General features: G+C 38.6%; 2 protein-coding genes across 31 annotated transcripts in view; one reads left to right on the top strand and one right to left on the bottom strand.

The window, feature by feature from the left end:
* The window catches only part of TM2D1 (TM2 domain containing 1), a 217,128-nt gene that overhangs the window by 144,150 nt on the left and 48,138 nt on the right, over positions 1-24,840 (top strand). Inside the window, exon 7 of one of the 3 annotated variants that reach the window (XM_073643776.1) lies at positions 394-3,675. The exons of the other annotated variants lie outside the window; for them this stretch is intronic. The gene's annotated coding sequence lies outside the window, so the exon portion shown is untranslated. Of the gene's footprint in view, positions 1-393; positions 3,676-24,840 lie in introns of those variants that run through there. 3 annotated transcript variants of the gene reach the window in all.
* NFIA (nuclear factor I A) overlaps positions 2,140-24,840 on the bottom strand; it is a 547,161-nt gene continuing 524,460 nt past the window's right edge. For all 28 annotated transcript variants that reach the window (XM_073643752.1, XM_073643763.1, XM_073643760.1 and 25 more), the window contains one exon: positions 2,140-7,927. In XM_073643752.1, the coding sequence (XP_073499853.1) occupies positions 7,910-7,927 (18 nt within the window). In that variant the 3' untranslated portion in view covers positions 2,140-7,909. The remainder of the gene's footprint in view (positions 7,928-24,840) is intronic.

Below are 24,840 nucleotides of genomic sequence, written 5' to 3'. Positions count from 1 at the left end.
TTATTACTGTCCATATTCTGGGTGATAACATTATAACATAACATTTTAAAGATAATAAAAAAAAATACACAGAGAATTAAAAACATAGAAAAATGAGGGAACCTGCATTTTTTTTTTAAATAATGTAAAAAATAAAATTGCAAAAATATTATATATTTTTTCTTTTATTCCTAGTTGCCTAAATAAAGACTAACGTGCAGATTTCCCCTTTTTAGTATATTTTTAATTTCATGTAAATCCCCCCTCCAAAAAAATTAGGAATGGAATTAAATATATATAATTTTCGACCTTTTTAATTTTTTTTTTTTTAAGTAGATAATTAAGTATATTGGCTAAACAATTCCCATACCATTTGAGTTAATGAGTTGTTATTATTTTTTTACAATTTTATAGATATTTTATGAATTTCTGAGAGCAGCTGTGAAGACAGGAGCATTTCGGCACTTTAGTGGTGACTCGAGAGCAAAAAAAAGAAAGAAAAGAATTCTGAAAGTGATAGTTGATCAAGACCAGCTTGCGCAGAACGACAAAACTTGCTAAAGGAACTCCGTTACAAGCCATAAAATATAAAAGCGGTCGAAAAAAATTGCAGACCAGGGGATTTTCAAACTTAAAATTGATGCTGTACATTAATTTGATCTAGAAAGGTTCACATTAACTTAATCATCATAAGGAAATGAGCTGTGAGATAACACATTTATTAAAACACTGATGTCAGGTCCGTCCGCCACCGAAATTTCGCGGGGGAGGGGCGGCATAGAAAAATTTGATCAGGTAGAAAAACAATCGCACCTGTGTACTTGCATTGTGTAATGATACATAGCTTCATATATTTCATGAATCAGGCCCAAAAGGTTGTACAGAATAAAATAATTTGATTAAAAACACACAAGGAAAAAAATAAAATAAAAATAACAACAGGTACATACAGTATATATAGAGCTTGAATGTGAAACCAATTGTCAAAATGTTTTTATTAATTTTTTTTTAAATCGGAGGTCTGGTGTGAAGATGGGAAATCGTTGGCTCACTGTTTTGTTTCAACCTCGTAAAATCAAATTTGTGAAATGACCTAACAGCTGTTCAAGCAACTTTCCCATAATATGTAATTTTTGGGGAAATAAAAAAAAATATATATTAAAAATTTTTTAATACTGAACTTAAGTAAGTTGTAAGATGTATACTTCCTCCAAAAAAATACTGAAATACCCCCAGAAAAAAAACGAAAAAAAAAAAAAAAAAAAAAAAGTTAAAAACTAGAATTTGCATTTTTAGTGACGTACAATAAAAATTAACGGGCAAAAAAAATTAAATTTCAGGCTAAGATAAGAAATATTTGTAAGATGACTGAGCAGTATGGGATTGCATGCATATTTATGGTATGGTTATTTTACATCAGACGACTCTGACGGACAGCAAAAGGCTCACGGTGTAGAAAGTTCTTTCTTTAGAAGAGCATATAATACAGGTTTCACAGGCACTACAATTCAGAAATCAGATATTTTGCTGGTTTTATATCATATATTTCATTCTGTCCTAAAGCTGGCATCTTAATAAGAATGACTAAAAAAGGCAAGGACTGAAAGTTAACGGAAAAGTTTTTTTTTTTTTAAAGTTGATCGTATCTGGTCTCAGGTAGGGTTAGTGCATAGTTTCCATGCAGAGAAGAACACTGCTATGCATTTACATGGATGAACAGAGGAGCTGATCAGTCTAACTAGATACATAGGCCTCAATCGGTTCGCCGGACTATCTTAGCACCATGTCATGAATTTATTCGTTTCCCAAATCCAGTGGTGGCATGTTGTTGGACCGTACACAGCAGTTCCCGTATTAGAAAAATTCTCATCCATTAGGCTGGGATTTAAAAAAAAAATAAAAATCATATACTGATGTGTGGTGAGGCCAAAAGACAACGAAGAACTGGCCTCGACCCACGAGCACTTAGTAGTGGATAGCCCTGGCAGAAAAAAAAAGTGGCAATGTTGTCTCCCCGATTGCCATGCCACTGGACCTCTCCTTTCTTTGTTCTATGAAGGCTTTGAACCCCCTCCCGACCCAAGAAAGAATAAAAATTTAAAAAATCCTACTTTACCAGAGACACAATGCAAAGTACAACATTGATCGACTTTTTGTTAAAGAGTTATATATGTATATCACCACAAGAAAATAAAACTATGAAGTTGAAGCTTTTGTGTTGCTCTTAAAGAAAAAAAATATATATATATATAACACTGTTACTCCAAGCTGAAAAAAAATCTAAGAAAAGCAAAAAAGAAACCGCCTTGGGATCTGCAAATTGTTACCGGTTAGAGGTGAATAGAGGAAGTCTTGTGTGTGTCTGTATCTTTTACTTTCTTAATTACGGAAGAATAGCTTTCATCGAACAACAAAATAAAAATACTAAAAAAAAAGCAGCGCAATCCGGCTCGAGTGTGCAGCAACCTGACCAATAAACAATGGACTTGCTATATACCGGTCAATGGAGAAGACCTTCCTTCATTACCCTGTTCTTCTGCAGAAAAGTGACATCCTTTTACCTCTTCACGACCAAGGAGCATAGAACGTGTGCTTTTGACAAAGTGCATTTCAGAATAAGGGATCTTAGGCAAAGACCACTTTGTAACGGCAAAGCTGCAGATACGTCTTATCATGTAGTGTCGTACTAATCACAGCTTATGATCCAAGGAAGGGAAGAGAAGGTAATCCTTAATTATAAATTACAGGAACGCAGTAGACGGGCCCATCTTATGTCAACCCTGTGCTAGCATGCAAGGGACAAATGCCCACACTTACCAAGTATATTCTTGTTACTTGGTTACAAATACAGATATAACTTAAGGAGAAGGAAGAGTTAAACTTTTATGGAGTCAGGAAAGAAAATCAGGTTCTTTTCTATTAGTATTTGATCACTTAATGCTGTAATTATTTTTTTTTTAGCAACATCTAAAGTTTTCTAAAAAAAAATTTAATGATCGTAAAGACTGGAAAAGGCCAAATTTAGGAATTGAGATCATCCATATACCCTCTGTACTAGGCAATTCTTAAAAAACATATATGAACTAAGATTTAAATGAAATATGAACTTTTCAAAAATCTACAAGCTAATTGGACTGGATTTTCACAGGAGGGATATAAAATATTAATGAGAGAGAGAGGGTGATGGAAAAACAATCAACGGCCACGGTGATATATAATCTATAAAATAAATGTCATTGTTTTTGTTAAATATTTGCATTTTTTAAATTTATCAATTTCTTGGATTTGCTACCCCGTGTTATTTTCTAAGAACGCGCTAATATATGTTACAATGGAGAAGGCCTCGTATTTCTCATTATATTCACACTGCATATTTGAAGTTTGCTAAATTGCACTTAATGACGGATATTTTTCTAGGGTTCCCTATGTATAGTGACATATCTATCGTTACGCTGCACACCCAGCATTACTGCTCATGTGTCAAATTTTGAGGTTTTATAAAAAAAAAAAAAATAAAAATAAAAAGCAGATTTGAGCCTATACATGATTTCTGGCTGTATATTAAATATGGTGGTCGGATGAGCGCAAGTAAACTTCATAAGTCCCATACTTGAAACAAGTTTGTTGTTTAACATCCTCGACTGCCTACGACATTTTTTTTTTTTTTTTTTTTTTTTACACTTTATCTGAGAAAGTCTTCAGAAATCCTCAACCTTAAGAGTCGGAGCTTAAAGTGATCAAACACTTAAAAATACAGCATACTTTTAATGTCCATTTAAAATGGTTATTTAGTGGCCCATACTTCTCAAGTATAGGAATATGCTATACCGATGCGAGAAGAAACAAAAAATCATTGTATTTAAATACATACAAAAAATAAAAGGAAACAGGCAAGTTTTAACTTAAATCCAGTTCCTGGAAGGAAAAAAAAAAATTAAAAAATCCCACCCTCCTGCCCCCCCCAAAAAAAAAAAAAATTCTAAGAGCGCTGCCATTTTAATAAACAATCGGAAAAAATCTGCAAAGCCTAAATTGACAGAAAATTGTCCTCATTTAAACAACATTACAAAAGTCCTGCATTATAAAATGGGGTAGAATAAATCAGTGTACTCAGTAAAACTATACAACATACAAATTACATATTTGAGCGGGCAGTTTGCTCTCTTATTTTTTTTTCGCCATTATGTCTACACAACACAATCAACAACAAAAAAAAAAATTAAAAAAGCAAAAACAACAGAAACCCTACACCTGCCCAGAGCTATTGCTTATTTTGCATGTTTATAAAAGGGTGCGTTCGTATTGTATGTACAACCAATTTACTGGTAACGCCTTGACTTATAGCAAGGTTCTGACAAAATGTTTGTCTAGGCTTTATTTCCCTTCACTGTGAAGCACTGCAAGCTGCTGTTTTTTTTTTAGTGCACATATGTCATAAGGTAATGCCCAGCTAAGTGCTATAGGAAAGGCAAAGGATGCTGGCTACAGAAAAATGGACACAATTCACTAACACTCACACAATACAACTACTCAACCACGTATCAGACACATATGAAAAAAATCCAAAAAACATTTGTATTCATTTATTTCGTTTTTTGTTTTTTTTTTTTTTTTAATTATTATTTTTTTTTCTTAAATAGAGAGAACCGGTAAACAATTTTTTTAATTTTTTTTTATGTCGGAAGTTTTAAAAACGTGCATATAAAAAATGGGCGTTAGGACCTTTTCGCTATTGAACGTGGGTTGATTGCTGTCTGCTAAGAAAAAAAGGGTGTGGAGGGAAATTTTTTTTTTTTTTTTAAGGAAAAGGAAGTCCGTTATTTTTTTTTCTTCTTTAAGGCTTGCTTGTGATAGGAGCGGTTGTAACACACACACAAAAAAAAAAAAATAATAAAGTTGCTCAAAGCAGGGTACAGCTTAGTGCTTCACAGTCTGACTGCTTCTCTAAGAGGCCCCCTCCTGCATGTGCATTCGTAGTCACAAAGGATACAATGACTAAACACCTAAACACACTGCGTCAAGTACAGCACCAACTTTGGTCAAATAAAAAAAAAATAAAATAAAATTCTAATAAATTCGCTAAGCTTTGACTACATGATATAAGCAGGTATTGCATATTTTCATTGATCAGGGAAAAACAAAAAATAATAATAATAAAAAGGAAGACTCTAAATAAATTGTCACAATGCAGCAAACATCCCCCCCAAAAATACTGATCTCCTACGCAAAAATAGCACAGACACTACAAGACTAAGCACACTACTCCTACTGGTGGGATATAACTAAAATACCTACATGGTGAAGCCTGCAACGTCTGACATAAAAGTCACATTTACAAGAAAACAAATAAAAAAACGTGTCTCCAAAAAAAACCGCGTGACCGGGGAGAATTCTCTCCCCGCTATCTATATAGGAACATGTGCAACAATTTCACAAATAATCGCTATCCAGGGCAAGGCACATTGATATGGAATTTATTTCATCTTCGTGCAAATTATTAACCTATTGGTTGCTAGAGAGGCCTGCGACGCACTGCAAATTGCATCCCAAGCCGTCCCCCTCGCGCCCAAAAAAGTTAAAGAAATAAAAAAAAATATATTTATTAAAAAATAAAATAAAATAATCAGGAGCAAAAGTGTCTTCCCAAGAATTTCATGGACTTGATTGTACAGGACAGTAGCAAAAAAGCCCTCCAATAGGGCTGAGCACGCAGAGTTTAACTCCTTCACTGCCAATAAAAAGGGCAAGAAAAGCCCCATTACAGCTGCAAATGGGGGGAGGGGAGAGAGAGGGTAAAAAGGCAAGTGCCTGGAATAAAGATTAAAATGTCTTGTCTTAATGCACTCTACTTTATCCTACTTTTAAGTATATAAAAATGAGATACTAACACTAAACATGCAGAGACGTTTTTTTTTTTTTTGTTGTTTTTTTTTTCTTCCGGCGGGCAAATCTGTCCGCCAGAAAGTATAGAATATATGTATAGTATAGGAAACCTCCTTTAAAGGTTGCATGCGAAGCAAAGGGATGCTCCGCTGTCTGGTAGAAAATAAATCATGTGAATTCTGTTTATTTTGCCTTTTAGACCTTTTTTTTTTTTTTTGTCCTTTTTTTTTTTGCTTTATTCTCCAAGTACATAAAATCTATAATTCAATTTCAATTTAATTTTTTTCTTTTCCAGCAATTGCTGAAAAATCCCCTCTAGATTGATCAGTATTTATAGTCCAGAGAATAAAAATGATGGAATTTAAAAAAAAAATAAAATAAAAAAATTACATGGATAAAATCTGGACATTTATAAAGATCCTGAGGTGCCCGACTAAATCCTATATTGGGAAATTTTAGCGTTTTGTCTTGAATTGGCATAACCACTAATAGTGACTTTAGCTTATAAAATTAACAAGTATTATGATTCAGTTTTAGTTATGTGCTTTGATAAAAGAAAATGATTACTTAGCATTTAATGTAGTTAACATATTGTGGTAAAAGCACCATTATGTTTTATAATATATATATATTTTTTTAGATTTTTTTTTTTTTTTTTTTTTAACTTTTAAGGGATACAAGTTTTAACAATAAAAAACATAAAAAGCAAAAATAGCTCCCCTTTCTTTTGCAAGGCTGTTTTTTTTTTTTTTTTTTAAACCCCCATAGTTTAGAGTCCCGGGGTGGTAGGACTTGAAAAAACAAAAATAGAATTTTCAACAATCTCTATCTTACAAAGATATTTACCTATCCAATGAAATTGCACTTTACTCAATCCAAACATGATTGTTTTGATTGGTTCCTGTCAGTTTCTGTCAAAACAGACCATCTTCCCCGCTTCTGTATTTCTGTGTCATTGTTGAAAATTTGTCTCAGAAAAGCTTATTTTTGTAAGTGCAGCATTTTTTTTTTCTTTCTTACATGAATAATAAAAGTTCTGGACAATTTTTTTTTCTTCTTTTTTTTTTCTCTTTTTTTTTCTTTTTTTTTTTTTAAAACATTGCTCTGCAACTTGAATGAAACTATATGTTAACAGCTTCCTCGTGGGTGGGGTCATGGATGTGATTACTCCTTGAAAGAAAGAAGAGTGGACGTGTTGTTGATATGTTAGTGAAGCATCTTGTCGCAGTTGTGTCCTTTGATACAACTTCATCAATTCCGCAAGGAAGGTAGGGAGAGGGTCGTTAAATTATATTAAAGAAAAAAGAAAATGCAGTTTGTGATAACTGATGTAACACATTTCGTGGGTTTTAGCAAATCCTTTTTTAGGTGAAGTAGCACTCAAAATATCTGCAAAAAAAAAAGAAAAATATGGAGGCTCCGGACCACGAAAGGGTAAACTTCCATGTTATCTGAAACAACTGTAGTGTGGTCATAGTCATAGTAGTAGAAGGTTCATCTCACATGTCATTTTACATGTATATTTTAAGAGTGCTTTAAGTCCTTTTTTTTCTTAAAGGGGGGGCGAGGGCTTCTCTTCCAAAACTCCTCAAGAAGTTTCACAAACATGGACGTAAAGGAGTGGCATTGCAGAAAATGCTGGGCTTCATGATGTGTTTTACAGCAAGTTGGTAAGAAAAAAAAAAAATACAAAAAAAGAAACATCAGACTAAGGCTACCCAGAACCACCTAATGCTTACACTACCAATGAAACACTTCAAATGCCATGATGCCCAGCTTTTCCCGGCAAGAACTTTCTTCAGACCCCAAGAAAGTAATCATAAAAAAGGGAAGTAAGGCTGATTATAGAGGGTCATTGCCATGCGACCACATAAGATTCTTTTTTTTTTTTTTTGTCTTCTCATTCAATGTTGTTCTGCTGTTGACACAAGTCTTCCCCTTCTATTGGAGCGAAGCAACTATGCTGTGTCCTCACCGTTTTCTTCCATGTTACAGAGATGGGAAGGGCCAGGTGGTCTGTCATGTCTTTGATAGAAATCTGTGACCATTATCCCAGGTACCAGGACTGAAAAGACACAAGAAAAAAAAAACAAAAATATTTTAGACATAAGTTTTTATACTTGTCAAAATTTCTTTATCTCAGTGATTTAATGTCAAAGTCAAGGGGACTGGTAATCTTCAAGATATTCCACCACTTGTCAACTAAGAAATCCATTTCGATGAGTAGAGGAACATTTTTTTTACCATACAGGATGTTATTTTACCGTCTGATCAATTTTTTGATATTTGGTGCCATGATACTTTTAACATTTTTCCATCAATTTTGATGCTTATATGTGTCACATTTTTACTTTTTATGAACCAATTTGGAGTTTAGCTGATGAGTAGAGATGAGAGAACCCGATCTTAAAAGTTTGGGGTTCATGCCGGACAGTTAGTGTCCAGTGCTAAACCCCGAAAACAGACTTCTCCCGGAAGTCCGTTGCAATGTTCGGAGTGCCGGGGAAAAGTCAGAGAGAGAGAGATAATATTTTCCAGCTCGAAAGTTCGTCTACCCATAGTTTTTAATGGGGTTCGGCTTCTGGTTCAAGTTTGGGTACAGTTCTGGTACCCAAACTGAACTTTGGAACATAGTTCGGGTCGGTACCACAACTCAAGCTTCCATGGTTCTGCTCATCCCTACTCAAGAATTTTTGTGCATTGTGTTGGAAACATAAATGTATGTTGTTTCCACAAGATGAGGAACGCAATTCTTTTAAAACTTAAATTCAACAGTTGTGCAGAATTTTACCTAAAAATTAGAGATTCGTGGTACATTGAAAGTACGCACAGACTCAATTTGACATGAAAAGATGTGTGTAACAATTTGAGGTCTCCTAGGACTTTATCCAACCCCTTTCAAGCTCTTTAGCGCAAAAACAGCCTCTGTAATATCCAAGTGACCTCACCGTATATGGCTACAGGTAAACGGATGGTAACTGTTCTTTTCTGCGCGGTACACAAACTATCTGTACAGTTTCTTCAGTGTTTTATGCCTTTTACTCCCTAGATCTATGGCTAGGCTTTGAGCTGTGACAACCTCTCACTACAAAATGGCTGCTGCATTCCCTACTTATGCTTTCATACAGGCTATGAATAGTCTCTCTTGATTGGCTGTACTATACCATGTGATGTGATAGCTGCAAGGCATAATGGTAAAACCAGCCTGTCCATGCTCAAGGTCATGGGAGCCTTGGGCTGATAGAATATTCTGCAGTGTGTAAAACGGTGGTGGACATTATAGGCAATTTGCACGAAGTGAATCACAAATTGTTTGAGTTTGGAAAGTTCAGCGGATTCCTAAAATCCAACACAAATTAGATTCACTCGTCTCTAGATAAAACCACTAGTTCTGAAACAGTCTCCGAGAATACTGAAAATGTCAAATTTGCTACAACACTATTTACATACACAAATTGCATCCAAATTGTCTAACTTCCGGAGAAACAGAAAAACAAGTATACAAGTCAATGAGTGGATGGCTCCATAACTTCAAAATGGCTGACCCTAGCTGCAACGTCCTCTCCCTTGTTATATGGTAAGAAATTAACCTACAATCTACAGCTCTAATGAGTACCCAAACACATTGGCTCAAAAAGTTGTCAGCAGACAAAATGTTTATTTTCCTCGGATTTTTACATATCTCCGAAAAGATATGAGTTGACCTAAATTATTCAGCACCTGATTGTTAATTTTTCTTTTTTTGCTTTTTCTTCCAATATGTCAAGGGCCCTAACTTTTATATTTCTCGATCGAAATGAGGGCTTATTTTTGCAGGACGACTTTATCGCATGGAAAATAAAAATTACAACCCAACGGCACCCCACGAAACCCCAGGAAAAAGGGCATTCAAGCCTGTGGAGTTCGAAATCAGTTTTGGGTTTTGCCGGGGGAGGTAGAAATATACAAACACCAATTATTGTTTCAAAATAAAAGTCATTAATATTGTATAATCAATTTCCTAATTGCATAGCCAGTTGCATATTGACTTGGGAAAGTTGACAAGTTGTAATTATGTAAATATATACTAAGCTTTATAAATCTAATTACCAATTATTATTACTAATTATTATACATGAGCCATATATGAAGAGTCCGATTGTGGGAAAATAGAAGAGTGGGAAGTTTGGCCAGGATTGGAGTTATCCATATGCGGCCGGTTTTGCTGTGTATGGAGTCAACTTCTAGAATCATAGAATCATAGAATGGTAGAGTTGGAAGGGACCTCCTGGGTCATCTGGTCCAACCCCCTGCTCAAAGCAGGATTCACTAGATCATCTCAGACAGATGTCTGTCCAGCCTCTGTTTGAAGACGTCCATTGAAGGGGAACTCACCACCTCTCGTGGCAGCCTGTTCCACTCATTAATCACCCTAACTGTCAAAAAGTTTTTTCTAATATCTAATCTGTGTCTCCTCCCATTTAGTTTCATCCCATTGCTTCTAGTCTTTCCTTGTGCAAATGAGAATAAAGATGATCCTTCTACAATGTGACAGCCCTTGACATATTTGTAGACAGCTATTAAGTCTCCTCTCAGTCTTCTTTTTTGCAAGCTAAACATTCCCAAATCCTGCAACCGTTCCTCATAGGACATGGTTTGCAGACCAGTCACCATTCTGGTCGCTCTTCTCTGAACTTGCTCCAGTTTGTCTATGTCTTTTTTAAAATGTGGTGCCCAAAACTGTACACAGTATTCCAGATGAGGTCTGACCAAAGAGGAGTAAAGACCGATAATGACTTCACGTGATCTAGACTGTATGCTTCTGTTAATACATCCCAGAATTGTATTTGCCTTTTTTGCTGCTGCATCACACTGTTGACTCATGTTCAATCTATGATCTATTAGTATACCTAAGTCTTTTTCACATGTACTGTTGCTTAGCTCTATTCCTCCCATTCTGTATATGCTTTTTTCATTTTTATTGCCCAGATGTAGTACTTTGCATTTTTCCCTGTTAAAAACCATTCTGTTGGTTGCTGCCCACTGCTCCAGTTTATTTAGGTCTTTTTGAATCCTCTCTCTCTCTTCTCTAGTATTAGCTATCCCTCCTAGCTTTGTGTCATCAGCAAATTTAATCAGTTTACCCTCAATTCCTTCATCTAAATCATTGATAAAGATGTTGAACAATACAGGTCCCAGAACGGAGCCCTGTGGTACCCCACTTGAGACATTCATCCAGCTGGATGTGAAGCCATTTACAACCACCCTTTGAGTCCGAACTTGGCACATGTCCTGCGACTTCTGCTGTACATATAGGGCTCATGTCATCAAGGCTGTTTGGGAGCCAAAGTCACTAAAAACTTGCGCTTTTAGTGACGTCATTTGGGTGGTCCTCGCTTGATGGTTTACTCTTGCTATTGTGATGACATGCCGTTCACCCATGGGAAAATTGCAGCCAATCACTGGCCTCATCGGATGTACAGCGCAAAAGAGCTAAGGTCAGTCATTGGCTGCAGCGGTCACATGGATGTACGTGATGTCATCGCTACAGTATAACTAAAGAATGACAGAGACCACCAAAGCATTAGTTCAAAATCCATTCACTGCCTTCTGGTAACAAGACAGTTATTCTTAATTTTAGTGGCTCTACCCTAGACCTCCAACCTTGGGGTAAACAAATCTTAAATTGCACGCAATTGAAAAAAAAAAAATCCAAATCCTTATTTTTTGTAACTTTTCCCTCCCAAGAAGCAACGAGAACATGATATTCCTCCCACAAAAGTAACATAACAGTGCTACAATAATACGAGTGATCATATAACTGCATTGTAATCCCACCAGCCAATCAGAGCAGAAGATTTTTAAGATTCTTTTTTTTTTGCAGGAAAAAGAAAATTAATCTGTGATTGGTTGCCACGGGATACAGAACATTTACATCCTGTAATTAGATTTAAAGAGGTTTCTTTCCCAGCGCAGTCAGCAAGCTCTTGGCCCAGGCACCAGACTCTTATTACAGACAATGCTTTTCGGCTACCTTCCATGACCCAAGTTCCAGAGCAGCTGTGCACATGGCTTATGAATGAACTTGCCATGTGTAAACAGCTGGTGCATTGCCATTCTCTTGCACGGTTTAAGCTGTGATTTTGCACAATTAAACAAACAAAAAAAAAAAATCCAAACTCATGGTCAAAAATAAACTAAAACTATATTATGCACTTACAACAAAAATACAGAAAAAAAAAAGTTTTCTTAGTTTTCAGCTTGAGTCTTGCAGACAAGGTTACCCCAGAGCAGATCTGTAATCCTTCACTGAAATAGGCATTATTGATTACTCTGGTCTATTGTTCCCATTTCAACTCCCCAAGTTCAAGTTCATCGTGGTGTTACATCATGTCTGGTTGTTAGGAGCAACCAGACAGAGCCAGACGTGACTATCATTAGCAAGAAAGTCCCGGCTCCCCTCCTACCGAACCTTCCCCTTTTTTCTGACGTTGCAAATCCACTGCAAACACATTGAAGTATTCATTCTGGGTAATTTATGACCCACCTACGAGAGTGGGACCCCACACTCCAAAAACAGTCTTGTGTGTTTAATTAATCGGCCCTTGCCTGGTACTTGGGAAAAGTTAGACAAAGAAGCAATTATTAGGTTTTTCACTTTGCACATTTATAATAGTCAAAGGATTAGGGTGCGATTGCATGAGGATCTTCTTTAAGATTTCTCCCTCATTTATTGACATTTTTGTGAAATATTCCGGCTGCTTAGGGAAATTGATGAGAGGGTGACGCCTATGGAGTTGGTATTCTGTAACACAAATCAACTTCATGACATGCCTAAATTTAAATGCTAACCACACACTCCGAGTTACTTTAAAGGTTAGTTTTTAATCAATAGAAGGTGCTGAGTCGGGAGTTTTATTTTAGCTGTGCAGCACGACTCCCAAGTCTTTGTCTGGTAATTCAGCTTTCAAACTTTCTTCTCACCCCCCCTCCCCTTCTTGAAGACCGGGTCTTGCAGTGCTTTGCAGATACGACTCGCTGTTGGAATTTGCTGGTACAGGAGTTAGGATCTTATGATGGAAAGCATACGCTACACTAGAAATTTTTGTTTAGACTAACAATCTTGGACTTGATTATAATAGTAACGGACTATCTTAATAAATATGACAGCAATGCTGAAAAAAAAAAAGTAAAAACTAAACTAAAATTCGCTTCATTGACCAAACCACTTCATGCATCAGACTACAGCTATCCAAATTTTGAGACTTTTTCTAAAAGAACCACAGAACAGGCAAAAGTTTTATTGGGTGGTAAGACCTTAAGATCACGATGTTAAAAGGGGTTTTCTGAGAGTTCAAAAACTAATGGTTTATCTACAGGACATGCCACCCAATTCTCTTCATTGACCCAACCACTTCCTGCATCGGACTACAGCTATCCAAATTTTCAAAATTTTGAGGGTTTTTCTACAGTTGCACATGAAAGAATCATAGAACAGGCAAAAGTTTTAATAGGTGGGAAGACCTTAAGATCACAACGTTAAAGGGGTTTTCTGAGAGTTCAAAAACTAATGGTCTATCTACAGGACATGCCACCCATATCAGATGGGATGGACAGTACATTTTGTAGTTCCTGTGTCTGGTACGTCTGCTTTCTTAAAGTTAAGGCCCCAAAGTTGGCCAAACCAGCCGATCATTTAATGTTAATTGGGCCACCAGACTTTCCCCCCGAGAGATGATGTTGGAGAAATGGGGGTAGGAGGAAGGATCCCGCCTGTTGAACTTCAATGGCCCATCCTTTTGTTCTTAGGGAAGATAAGCCACTAGAAGCGTCTGGCCACCGCTCTCTCATACAGATCATGGGAAGACTTGGCTTGAACGTTCATGTGTGGGGCAGTCGGGAGAAATGACCAATAGCCATCTAATGTTTAAGGCAAACTTTAGTTCCATGCAGGTAAAAATACCAGACAAAACCACTACGAAATATACAGTGCCATGTCTGATAATGAAGGGGATATGGTGCTTGTTGTGGTGTCATGGCTCCTTTCAATCAACTTATCAGTAATCTGATAAGACCCCTAGGATATGCCAAAACAAATAAATATATATAATCCATTGCTAACTCCCAAACTCCCACATAGGGCCAATCTCCATGACAAGGTAATAGGACAACCTGCCTATTTGGGTTTTTGGACTGGTAGTCCAGCTCTTACTGGTTCCATTACCGTGATAAAGGTTCTTTGTGGCCATTTCTTACTTTACCCAAAGCAGATGTGGAATTAGGGCAATTTGTGCCCCAGTATGTAACACAGAGGACAATGACCATTGACACCACAAAGATAAACCATGCTGGTTCCTGAGAGGTTTCAATAATGGTCTAAGGGTATGTTCACACAGCTTTTTCATATGGATTTTAAAGTGAATCCATTCCAAAATCCACATAAAAAACTTAGTGGACATACCCTAAGGGAGAATAGAGGATGTTGACCACACAGACACATTAACATCAGGTTTTGTTTTTGCCACTAGGGCTGGGATAAAGTCATAACTGGTGGTAGACCGTAATGACTGACATGATTCCTTTCGTGGTCTATAGGGGGGCAGTTAGACACCCGGTGACATCTTTATGAATATTTATAGGCACTGAAGGGAATAAAGTATTGACTATAACATCATTGCTCCACCATTACCTAAGCTACAATCCATAAAGAATCCGGATCCTGAAATGGTCTAAATGGCAACTAAATTCCAAGTTGTTGTTTTTTTCCATCTATGTTTTCGGCAAAGTGGTTATGAAGGGGATAACTATAATTTTTGCACTTCATATCAGTCTAATTGAAAAACAGTAGCACGAGCTTCTCCCAAAAGGGTTGTAAGACGTTTAATACCCTTTTTCAAATGCCTCATTACAGAATTTAGTTAATTGAGGGAAGTTCCTCTTTTGGGACTTCCATTAATTAGCCAAATTGAAGGGTCGCTAGAAAGAGTGTTTGACTTTCTGAAAGATCCGACGCTTCCATCATTACGCAGAGTGTCCATCAATATCACTGGGTTACATGTAATATTTCACTGATCTCTGGTGGTGCAGTGGGGGAAATGAACACTTGCTGACAGGTTTCTGTGATTTCCAAGATTGTAGTTGATCGATGGGCTAACTTCTACTCAGATTATTTGTAGAGGATCCTTTCAACAAATTGTCAAAAGTAGACAAACGCTTAAATCGGTCATTACTTTTGAAGATTCCAAATCTCCTTGGATAAAATGGATTATTGGACCAATGGATTTTCTATACTATTTTTGGATTTTAGGACTCTTAATTTCCAGAAATTGACCTTCTCGGCAATGGTTATACCTTCCAGAAAATTCAGTATCATGAGATATGATGATGAGGTATCATTAAAACAGATTTGGTGACTACAATCCATAATGGATATCAGTCCTTCAGGATTTCCAAATCACCAAGTGTCATGCTAACGCATTTCACAGCCAATTACTATACAAATTTACTGTGAAGTAAAGGTGTCTTCAGCATTGTGTCTTGTAGAAGACCATTACGAGTCTTGACACCTTGTTCCATTGTATCACAGCTTGTCTGTCTTTAAGAATTTTCATCATGTCCTCCTTTCATTCTTCAAGGAGAAACATCAGACAGAATTCTGCAGTCCAGTACGAGATCTTAGCTTCCCTTTCTCAAGTCAAATGAAGGAGTAATCACATCAGATTGAAAAGTGCTGACTAAGGATTTAATAAAATGCTTGCAGATGTGTGTCATCTCCAAGGTACTCGACTCATGTAATGCAAAGCAGCCCCACGTAGAAGACGCTTATAAAATACCATTTAACCATTACAAAGTGAATGGGGTTTTACTGTCCTCGGAGGAGCATTTTGACACTATTTTTTTTCCTTTCTTCCCTAATTTACTGCACCATGAAAGCTGAAACACTGATGCGCTGGTGTCGGAGGACAGTAGTAAGACTTTATGAACCATAAACAATATACTCTCGGCTGCATTCTAAACAGGAAGTTTCTCTCATTGATATAACTGCTGATCTGTGACCGTCCCATTGTGATGGACGAAGACATAGAAGCTTTTGACAATTTCATCTTCACGACCAAACTGCAGACGCAGCGTTTAACACATCATCTTATAATACCTTCATCATTAACATATTCATCTATGTAGTGTACCTGACCGAACAAAAAGATTCACCAGGGGGCGGACAACCTCATGTAAGGGACTATAACTACCTGGTCAAGGTCAGGTGGAATCAGCGAAGGATTGTAAGATTTGCTTTCCTCCTCTTGTCATGTTGTAGTCTCAAACTGGATCAGCCATGGACCACGATAAACGAAGCTTATGCTGATCTGCTGTTTAGGCTGTGTTCACATCTGCATTGGAGGCTTTATTCAGAGCCACCATCACAGATTTTTTCATAATTGCCAAATGACATTGCACTGCAAGATGTATACATTTTTTTCTGGTATAATGAGAGACACCATGTCAGAAACCTGACAGACCAGAATAAAGGAAGTGACAACTGCAAATATGAAGACTTTAATGGTGGCAAAACAGTTATTACGACTGCTGGAGTTCTGCTCCAGAGGTCAGAATGGCTGCATTTACAATGGGCAAATAGGTTATTATGGTGAAGTACCCTAAGATACCAAAAGGCTCAGTGTCAAAGTGAGGTGGATCTTCAAAGCCCAAGGTCCGGGTGGTCAAGGGTGTGGTGCAGCAGGCAGATGAGGCACGCGGGAAATAGGTAGCAGAGGTACAGGAGATCGCAGACAGGAGTCTCGAAACAGGTAGCATAGGCTCCGGAGACCGCAGCCAGGTAGCAGATGTCGTGGAAGCCCGGGAACAAGTAGCAGAGGTTCAGAAAGTTGCAGGTGGACAGGAGACATATTGGAAGCTGCAGGCGGACAGGTTGCAGAGGTCCTGGAAGAACAGGAACAGGTATCAGAGGTCCTGGGAGCCGCAAGTGGACAGGAGACATCCTGTAAGCTGCAGGCGGACACAGCAAAGTTCCTGGAAGATCGGGAACAAATAGCAGAGCCACAAGCGGACAGGAGACATCTTGGAAGCAGGAAGCGGACACGTAGCAAAGGTTCTGGAAGACTGGGAACAAGTAGCAGAGGTCCTGGAAACCGCAAGCGGACCAGAGTCGTCCTGGAGGCTGCAGGTGGACACATAGCAGAAGTCCTGGAAGGCGGGGAACAGGTAGCAGACAGAACTCTAGAGCAACTAAAGTCTTAATACCAAGACACTGGTGTGTGTCTTGATAGGCCTTATATAGGCCCAGGAAAATGATCACATGAGATCACGCCGGGCCATCTGCAAAACCCGACGTGGAGCAAAACAGAGTTCAGGGGACCAGGGCGATGGGAGCACAACCTGGCTCCAGGACAAATGCGTAACACAAAGCTTACTTTCATTGGTAGATTTATGCCTTATGTTGGAATACAAATAATCTGAATTGAGACACAAAAGTCAAGATATACCGATGAACACAATGATGGCCTATCTTGAACAATTCAAGTATTCTGCTGGAAGTTCACATGTGAATTTGCATTCCAGAAATCCCCTAATAAAATGTATGAATCCTAGGGAGCTGTTTGGGTATTAGATATATGTACAATAATTCACTAATATATGTGTGCAAGCTTACCAGCGATCAGCCTTCAGTTTAAATACTTAGTCTACCTTTGACAATGCCTTTCCAAAATTCCCTTTTCTACTTGGGTATAAGATGAAAAAGAGGGGAACCCGTCCATTGATAGCTTCCTCAACATCCAAAGCTAAAATGAACAAGTCCTTTCATGTATAACATGGATTTCCTACTGATATCCAGGGGTAAAGATTCTCCATGCAGAGAGTGACATGTTAAGCATGTCAAGGAGAGGAGACTTAAACCGCAATGCTCCTCTGGGAAATATGCAAATTGTCTCTTCAGAGAGGAAGAGGACTAGAACTCTAGTGCCACCTATGGGAAGTACTTCCTGTAGGTGGCACTAGAGTTCTAGTCCTCTTCCTCTCTGAAGAGACAATTTGTCTATTGATATCAACTAATCTTTGTTCATTTGACCACTTATCAATGTTCTGGGTTAGAGCAATGGGATCGAACACAACGTGATTTTAAATAGCTAACATCTTTTAAGGCAGGGTTCCCCAACTCCGGTCCTCAAGGCCCACCAACAGGTCATGTTTTCAGGATTTCCTTAGCATTGCACAGGTGATAATTCCATCACCTGCACAGGCAATAATTACATAACCTGTGCAATACTAAGGAAGTCCTGAAAACATGATCTGTTGGTGGGCCTTGAGGACTGGAGTTGGGGAACACTGTTTTAAGGTGTACTAAGGGTATACCTCATGGGAAGGCTACATCCAAGCAGCATATGGTGTCTCTCTTCATTTAAGTCTATTGAAGTTTGCATATATATTTTTAGTATGTTGTATGTATTATGCAATATGAAACATTTCTGAAATTGATTTCAATGAAAGTTTTATCACTCTCCTTTGCAGCTTTCATGCATTACATTACGCAATGCTTCTTGATTCCATTCAGTCTCAATCCAGACAGCCGAACTCGCTTTTCAGCCCCTATCTATGGCTCTTCCAAACACCAATCAGAGCTCAAATCTGATTTCATTATATTTGAGATAAGATGAAGGTTTAGGAGAGGAACTAAAGATTAACCCAAGAGGAAGCTGCCTTTTGGAATTGAGAAAGAACTGAATTGAGCAGCTTGCCGTGTATTGCAATGCATGCAAGCAAGCTGCAAAAGAAAAATGGTTGCAAATTTTTAATCAAGGCCAATTGCACAAATGTTTTGAAGGGAATCTGTCACAAGGGTTTTGCTACTCCATCCGAGAGCAGCATGATGTAGGGGCAGAGACGGATTCCAGTTATTTTTCACTTATTTTACGGAATGCTGCAGTTTTGATTAAAAACGGTTTTATCTGCTGCAGATCTACCAGTTCTCTGAATGCTGAGCTCTGTACAGCCACGCCCACATTACTGAGTGACTGCTTTCTGTGTACACTGTGCATAGGCAGAAAGCAGTTAATCAATAGTAAACGTGGGGTTATATAGAGCTCATGAATATGGAGGACTACATGGCCAATAAAACTGTGATTTTATAAAACCAACACAAAGTAGCCCAGTAAGTGACACACCGAGTCTCTGTCTCTACATTATGCTGCTCTCAGGTTAACCCTAGAACGCATGACCATAAAAATCTACTTTTTCACATACCTGGGGCCTTTTAGGCCCGTGTGCAAATAACATGGAATAACTCAAACAAAAATGACAAACAACTATATACCTGAGGAATACCTAGAGTTTCAAAATTCTAACTAAAGTAATCTTGCAGAAAATAGAAAACAATTAACAGGGCGGGCCTGCGAGGCCCCAGGTATGCGTTCTAGGGTTAAGTAGAAAAATCATAGTGACAGATTACCTTTTAATACATACAATGCACTAAAAAGAACATATCTTTAAGTAATTTATGCAATTCTCTTATGTTTACAACAAGGTATTAACTATGAACTTCTGTCATCTTATACTATTGTCATGCGTCTGGGTTTGAACCCTTGAGCCTGTGCTTTGTGGTCGGCTTCTCAGTCTGCCAAGCCACAGAAAGATACACTTTCTTTTCTGGGTGTTTAGTTTCTGTTATCCTTGCTTCAGTTGTTTTATGGTAACAAGTGTTTTTATTTACTCATTTGTCTGCCCTATCACCTTTCGGGTGCCACTTTATATACTTTATCCCTGCTGGTATTTCCTGCTGATGATAGTCTCATTCGGGTGTCCAGCCATACTTCTGTATTTTAAGCCAGACAGTGAAAGACCAGCTAGGGTTTATCTCTTTGCCGTTTCTGTTCTTTACCCTTCACCTATCTTCTGTTTCTTTTTAGGAAATAGGTGGCAAATTCTCTAACAGTTCGTACTTAATCCTTTATTTTGTTTTACTCACTCTGGGATCTCTTTCTATTTCGGCACACTTTCCCTTCTGTAGGCAATTTGCTCTGCCCTGCGGTTCTTCAGGAGGAACATTAAGAGCTCGACGGTCTTTCAGGTAGCATAGGTTGCCATTGTTTAGCCTGTGGTTAGGGCTATCTCTGCTCTCACAGGAACCATTAGGTACTGTGGGGTCTGGATCTCTAGTCTTCAGGAACGGGCAGGGTCAGTTGCAGTTTTAGTGTGTTACCTATTTTCCTGAGTGAATTGCTACATAATCATAACAACTATAGATACCCAAATATTCTAGGGTGATGGGATTATCCCGGTAGAACTGTAGCACCATCTTCATCCACCATTTTTGACAACTCACTGGTCTACAGCATTCATGTAGGTGACCCCCAAGACTGTGCATCTTCCCGCTCTTTACGTGTAGGATGCTGGAGTAGATCCTCAGTGATTATATGAGATTATTCTGCTTTTGTGATTCTCTTGGCTGCGGTTTTCTAAACACACTGGAGTAGGAGGATATTACTCGCAGGTATGGTTATAACTTGCATGTGATTGGCAACTAAGCACTTTCTGCTTTTCAAATTACAAAAGTTAAACAAAAGTCTTGAAGGGCAAAGTTTAACACTGAGGAAGGAGATTGTTAATGTGGAATCCAGAACAGGGTGTGACACTTGGCGCACGTCTACAAATCAGGGAGTTATTTGAGGACATGTAAATTCTGTTTAATACTTGTAGAGTTGGTGTTTCTGGATTTTGGTAAGGAAACCTCGGCTAGTGCTCAGTATGATGCAGTTAATATCTTTTGGACTGGTCTATGTCCAAATAGTTTTTCTTCATAAAATATGTAAAAATCCAGGTAAAAGCCCAAACTTGTACATTTTGTAAAAGCAATGTAAAGTTTAAATGGTCATGTAAACAACGTTTTATTTAACTTTGACTTGGCAAAGACGTCTGTCATTCAGCACTCTATGTAATTCCCATTCATTTCAACGGAGAATCTGGTCATTGGCGGGGGACTATTTGCCAGAGTATAATTTTGTTTTGAAATCCCTTTAAAAAAAAATAAAAATCTATTAAAATAACTGTTCTGATGTAGTAAAGGTAACAGTAACGTGACACCAGTTTTCTATGACTACTGCACGGTGAATTATTTGTTGTATCAGGAGCAAATATAATTGGAACGTCTTCTATTCTCTGGACGCAAAATCTCCGATCTGAAAGAAAGCGGCTGATCCAGACTACTAATTAATCCTTATCTTTGGACTTGACGGCACTTCAGAAGTGTGAAGATTAGACCTTGTTGTGGCCTAGGCTGGTGGCCAGATGAGAAGGGGTTATGGGCTAATGCCCAGGTGTTTTATGTCAGTTAATCACTGACAGGCACTGAGCAGCAGGAACCACTTCAATCCTCTTATATCTGCTACTGCCCTCAAGTAAATTTGGCCATACACCTTAGATAGCTGACCAGCAAATTAAATTTTTTTCTGTCCAATTCAGCTCTTTCTCCCCTCTCGCAGCCTCACAGACACTCAAAGGGAAGATGCAGCTGCATCTCCCTCGTCCCTGTCTTATATTTAGTGTTACAAATAATATTTAGGCAATATTATTAGGCTATGTGCCCACGATGCAGAAATGCTGCATATTTTTTCCGCTTCTCCCTGGCAGAAAAAACGCACGTGGATTTTACATGCGTTTTTCCCGCCATGTAGAAGCGTTTGTCAAGCGTTCTTCACTTGCATTTCCGCATGCGGGTTGTCAAGCGCTTTTCCAAGCGATTTTAGCATCACTTGGAAAGTGCTTGACAACCTGGTCGCACTATATAAATCCATGCAACCGGCATGGCTTTATATAGTGTGACCAAGTAATTGTTAAAAAAAAAAAAAAGAATAAGAATGGTAAAAAATAAAGATTATACTTAACTTCCGATGGACCCCGGTCTCCTTCTCCACTCCATCCGGTCTCCCCGGTGTCTCGCGGTGGTGTGAAGGACTTGCGATGACGTCATTGAGTAATGTGACAGGTCACGCGACCGCCGACGTCAGCGGTCGCGTGACCTGTCACATGACTCAATGATGTCATGTCAGGTCCTCACACCACCGCGAGATGCCCAACACACCGCACGCATCGCTGAGGAGGCCGGGAGACATCGGAAGGCAAGTATAAAATTTATTTTTTATTTTAAATTATTTTTTTTACAGTTTCTATGGTACCCAGATCTGGATGAGAGTCTCCTCTTCTCCAGGCCTGGGTACCATCCGCACATTGAATCGCTTCATATCCGCACGTGCACATGTAGTCATGCGGATATGAAGCGATTCAATGCAAGTCAATGGCGGCAATTGCGTGTCCACAAAATTAATGGACATGCTGCGTATTTTTCCGCAATGATAATCTGCAGCGGATTATCATTGGGGACCATGGGGCACGTATTACCAAGCGTTTTCGCTGTGGAAATTCCACGGCAAAAACGCTTCAAAAACGCATAGTGGGCACACAGCCATATACACTGAAACCCACAGCATAAGAACAGCTATTGTCTAAACAGTCAATTCTCCCATACACGTGCATATTAGACTTGACTGAGCATGCATGTATTCTAAATTGGGACATGGTTTCTCAATAAGGAAATAAGCTGCTGCCGGACTCCTTTGGTGGGCATACCTTTTTCTTCAATAACCAATGGATTGGGCAGGTTGAAATCCAAACTGCCTGATCTTTTTTTTTTCTGAAATTCATTAGGGAAGTCAAGACAAATCCATTATATGGTCGGTCATCCAACAGAAATCCATTGGTTCGCACGACCTTCATCTATTGTGCATGGCCTCCGTAACTCTTCTACCTCAGAGAAAAATGAGAACAGGGCCTAACTCTATGTTAAATTAGAAAATAATTTTTCAAACATGCATTCAATTACTCTGGGCAAGAAAAATGAATAAAGCATATACAGAATGGGAGGAATAGGGCTAAGCAACAGCCCGTGTGAAAAAGACTTGGGTATATTAATAGATCACAGACTAAACATGAGTCAACAGTGTGATGCAGCAGAAAAAAAGGCAAATACAATTCTGGGTTGCATTAACAGAAGCAAAGACTCTAGATCACATTAAGTAATTATCCCCCTCTACTCCTTCTTGGTCAGACCTCCTCTGAATACTGTGTCCCGTGCTGGGCACCACATCTTAAAAAAGACATGAAGAAACTGGAGCAAGTTCAGAGAAAAGTGACCAGGATGATGACTGGTCTGCAAAGAATGTCCTATGGAGGAACAGTTATAGGATTTGGGAATGTTTAGCTTGCAAAAGAGAAGACTGAGAGGAGACTTAATAGCTGTCTACAAATATCTGAAGGGCTGTCACACTGTAAGGGATCATCCTTATTCTCATTTGCACAAAGAAAGACTTGAAGCAATGAGATGAAACTGAAAGGGAGAAGATACAGATTAGATATTAGAAAACACTTTTTGCCAGTGAGGGCGATCAATGAGTGGAACAGGCGGCCACGAGAGGTGGCGAGTTCTCCTTCAATGGAAGTCTTCAAACGGAGGCTGGACAGATATCTGTCTGAGATGGTTTAGTGAATCCTGCATTGTGCAGGGGGTTGGACCAGATGACTCTGGAGGTCTCCTCCAACTCTAACATTCTATGATTCTATATAGAATTAGGATATGACATGAATATTTTATCAGTGGAGATGAAACTTTTGGGAATCAGCTGAAGTGATCAGTGTCACAACTCTTTCTTTGCTTTCGAGGCACCACAAAATATATATAGATGTACGTTCAAGTGGATGGGACTGAGCTGCAGAACCAGGTGCTGCAATAACAATTGTCACAGGTGTGTCAGAAGTGAAAGACAGTCGCCCTATGGTTGGTTGCAGGAGTTTGGCATTACAGACACGTTCTTAGAGGCTTTCTCTCTAGGACCCAGCAGCTTCCTTCCTCTGGCTAATTAACACCCTGGCCTGCGTGTATAAATACCTGCTGTCTGTTAGCGGGAGGTGCCGGCGATACTCACATTAACCCTTGTGAAGGCTCGGAGCAAGTGCATTACTTCTTCCTCTCTGGAGCTATGAGGACGGGTGTTCATCTCTCTGAAGTTGACTAGAGCTAAGCTATCTTCCCTTGTTTGTTCCCCCTTGTTTTTAGTAGTCAGTGAGGATCAACTAGCGCTCATCCCCCTCCCTTCCCTAGCCAGGGTCTAATGCAAGGGAAAGACAGGGCAAGGTTCGTATGCGGCGACTAGTGAAGAACCAATATAGGGATGTTAGTGGAGACAGGGTGATATTAGATCAGACTAGGAGGTCTCCACGTCCCCCTTTTCCTAGTGTCTGGGCTCCCTTTCCCTCTTCCCTTTGTGTTGCACTAAGTCTTTCCCACACCTTGCGTGACAACAACTGATCAAAAATGATCACTCAAATAATGATTAGCAGGAGTGCCGGGAGTCAACTCCAACTGATCAAATACTAAAGGTCTATCTAAACATAGGCTGTCAATACTAAAATCCTAGAAAACTGCTTTAAGGATCCCAACAAATCTTGGCAGATTCCACAGACGTGTAATTAGTTCTTTCAGGTTTCCATCTGGGTTTTGGTGTTTTCACAAATATGAACCATGTGGTAGCCTATGTTATGTTAACACTGGAAACCCCAACTGTTCTGAAAAAAAAATGTTATATGTTGAAATAAACAGAATGCAAGCTATAGATCAAATATTTTTAAAAGAAATTAGAGGGATTTTCACCCATGTGAATGCAATGGTCAGTTACACTTTAATTTTTGTTCTTTTCCACCCCCCCCCCCCTCAAAAAAAAATATAAAAAGAAAAACACAAAAACGAATGTGGTCACATAAGGTTCCCAATCGTATTTTAGATGTTTTTTTTTCCTATTAGGAAATGGCATACTACACAGATCAGAGACTTTTTATACTATAAACCCCACTGTATACAAAGCACAGGAAAAAAGTGAAAAAGAGACGTGAGGAGAGGGGAGCTAAAAGCAGCTTAGTATGTGTTAACTCTGCTATTCT

This window comes from Phyllobates terribilis, unplaced genomic scaffold, assembly GCF_046119375.1.
Source record: "Phyllobates terribilis strain yellow unplaced genomic scaffold, ASM4611937v1 Scaffold_8__6_contigs__length_399053987, whole genome shotgun sequence".
NCBI lineage: Eukaryota > Metazoa > Chordata > Amphibia > Anura > Dendrobatidae > Phyllobates > Phyllobates terribilis.
The sequence above is the reverse complement of the archived record's forward strand: the minus strand, read 5'-3'. Positions and strand labels throughout refer to the sequence as shown.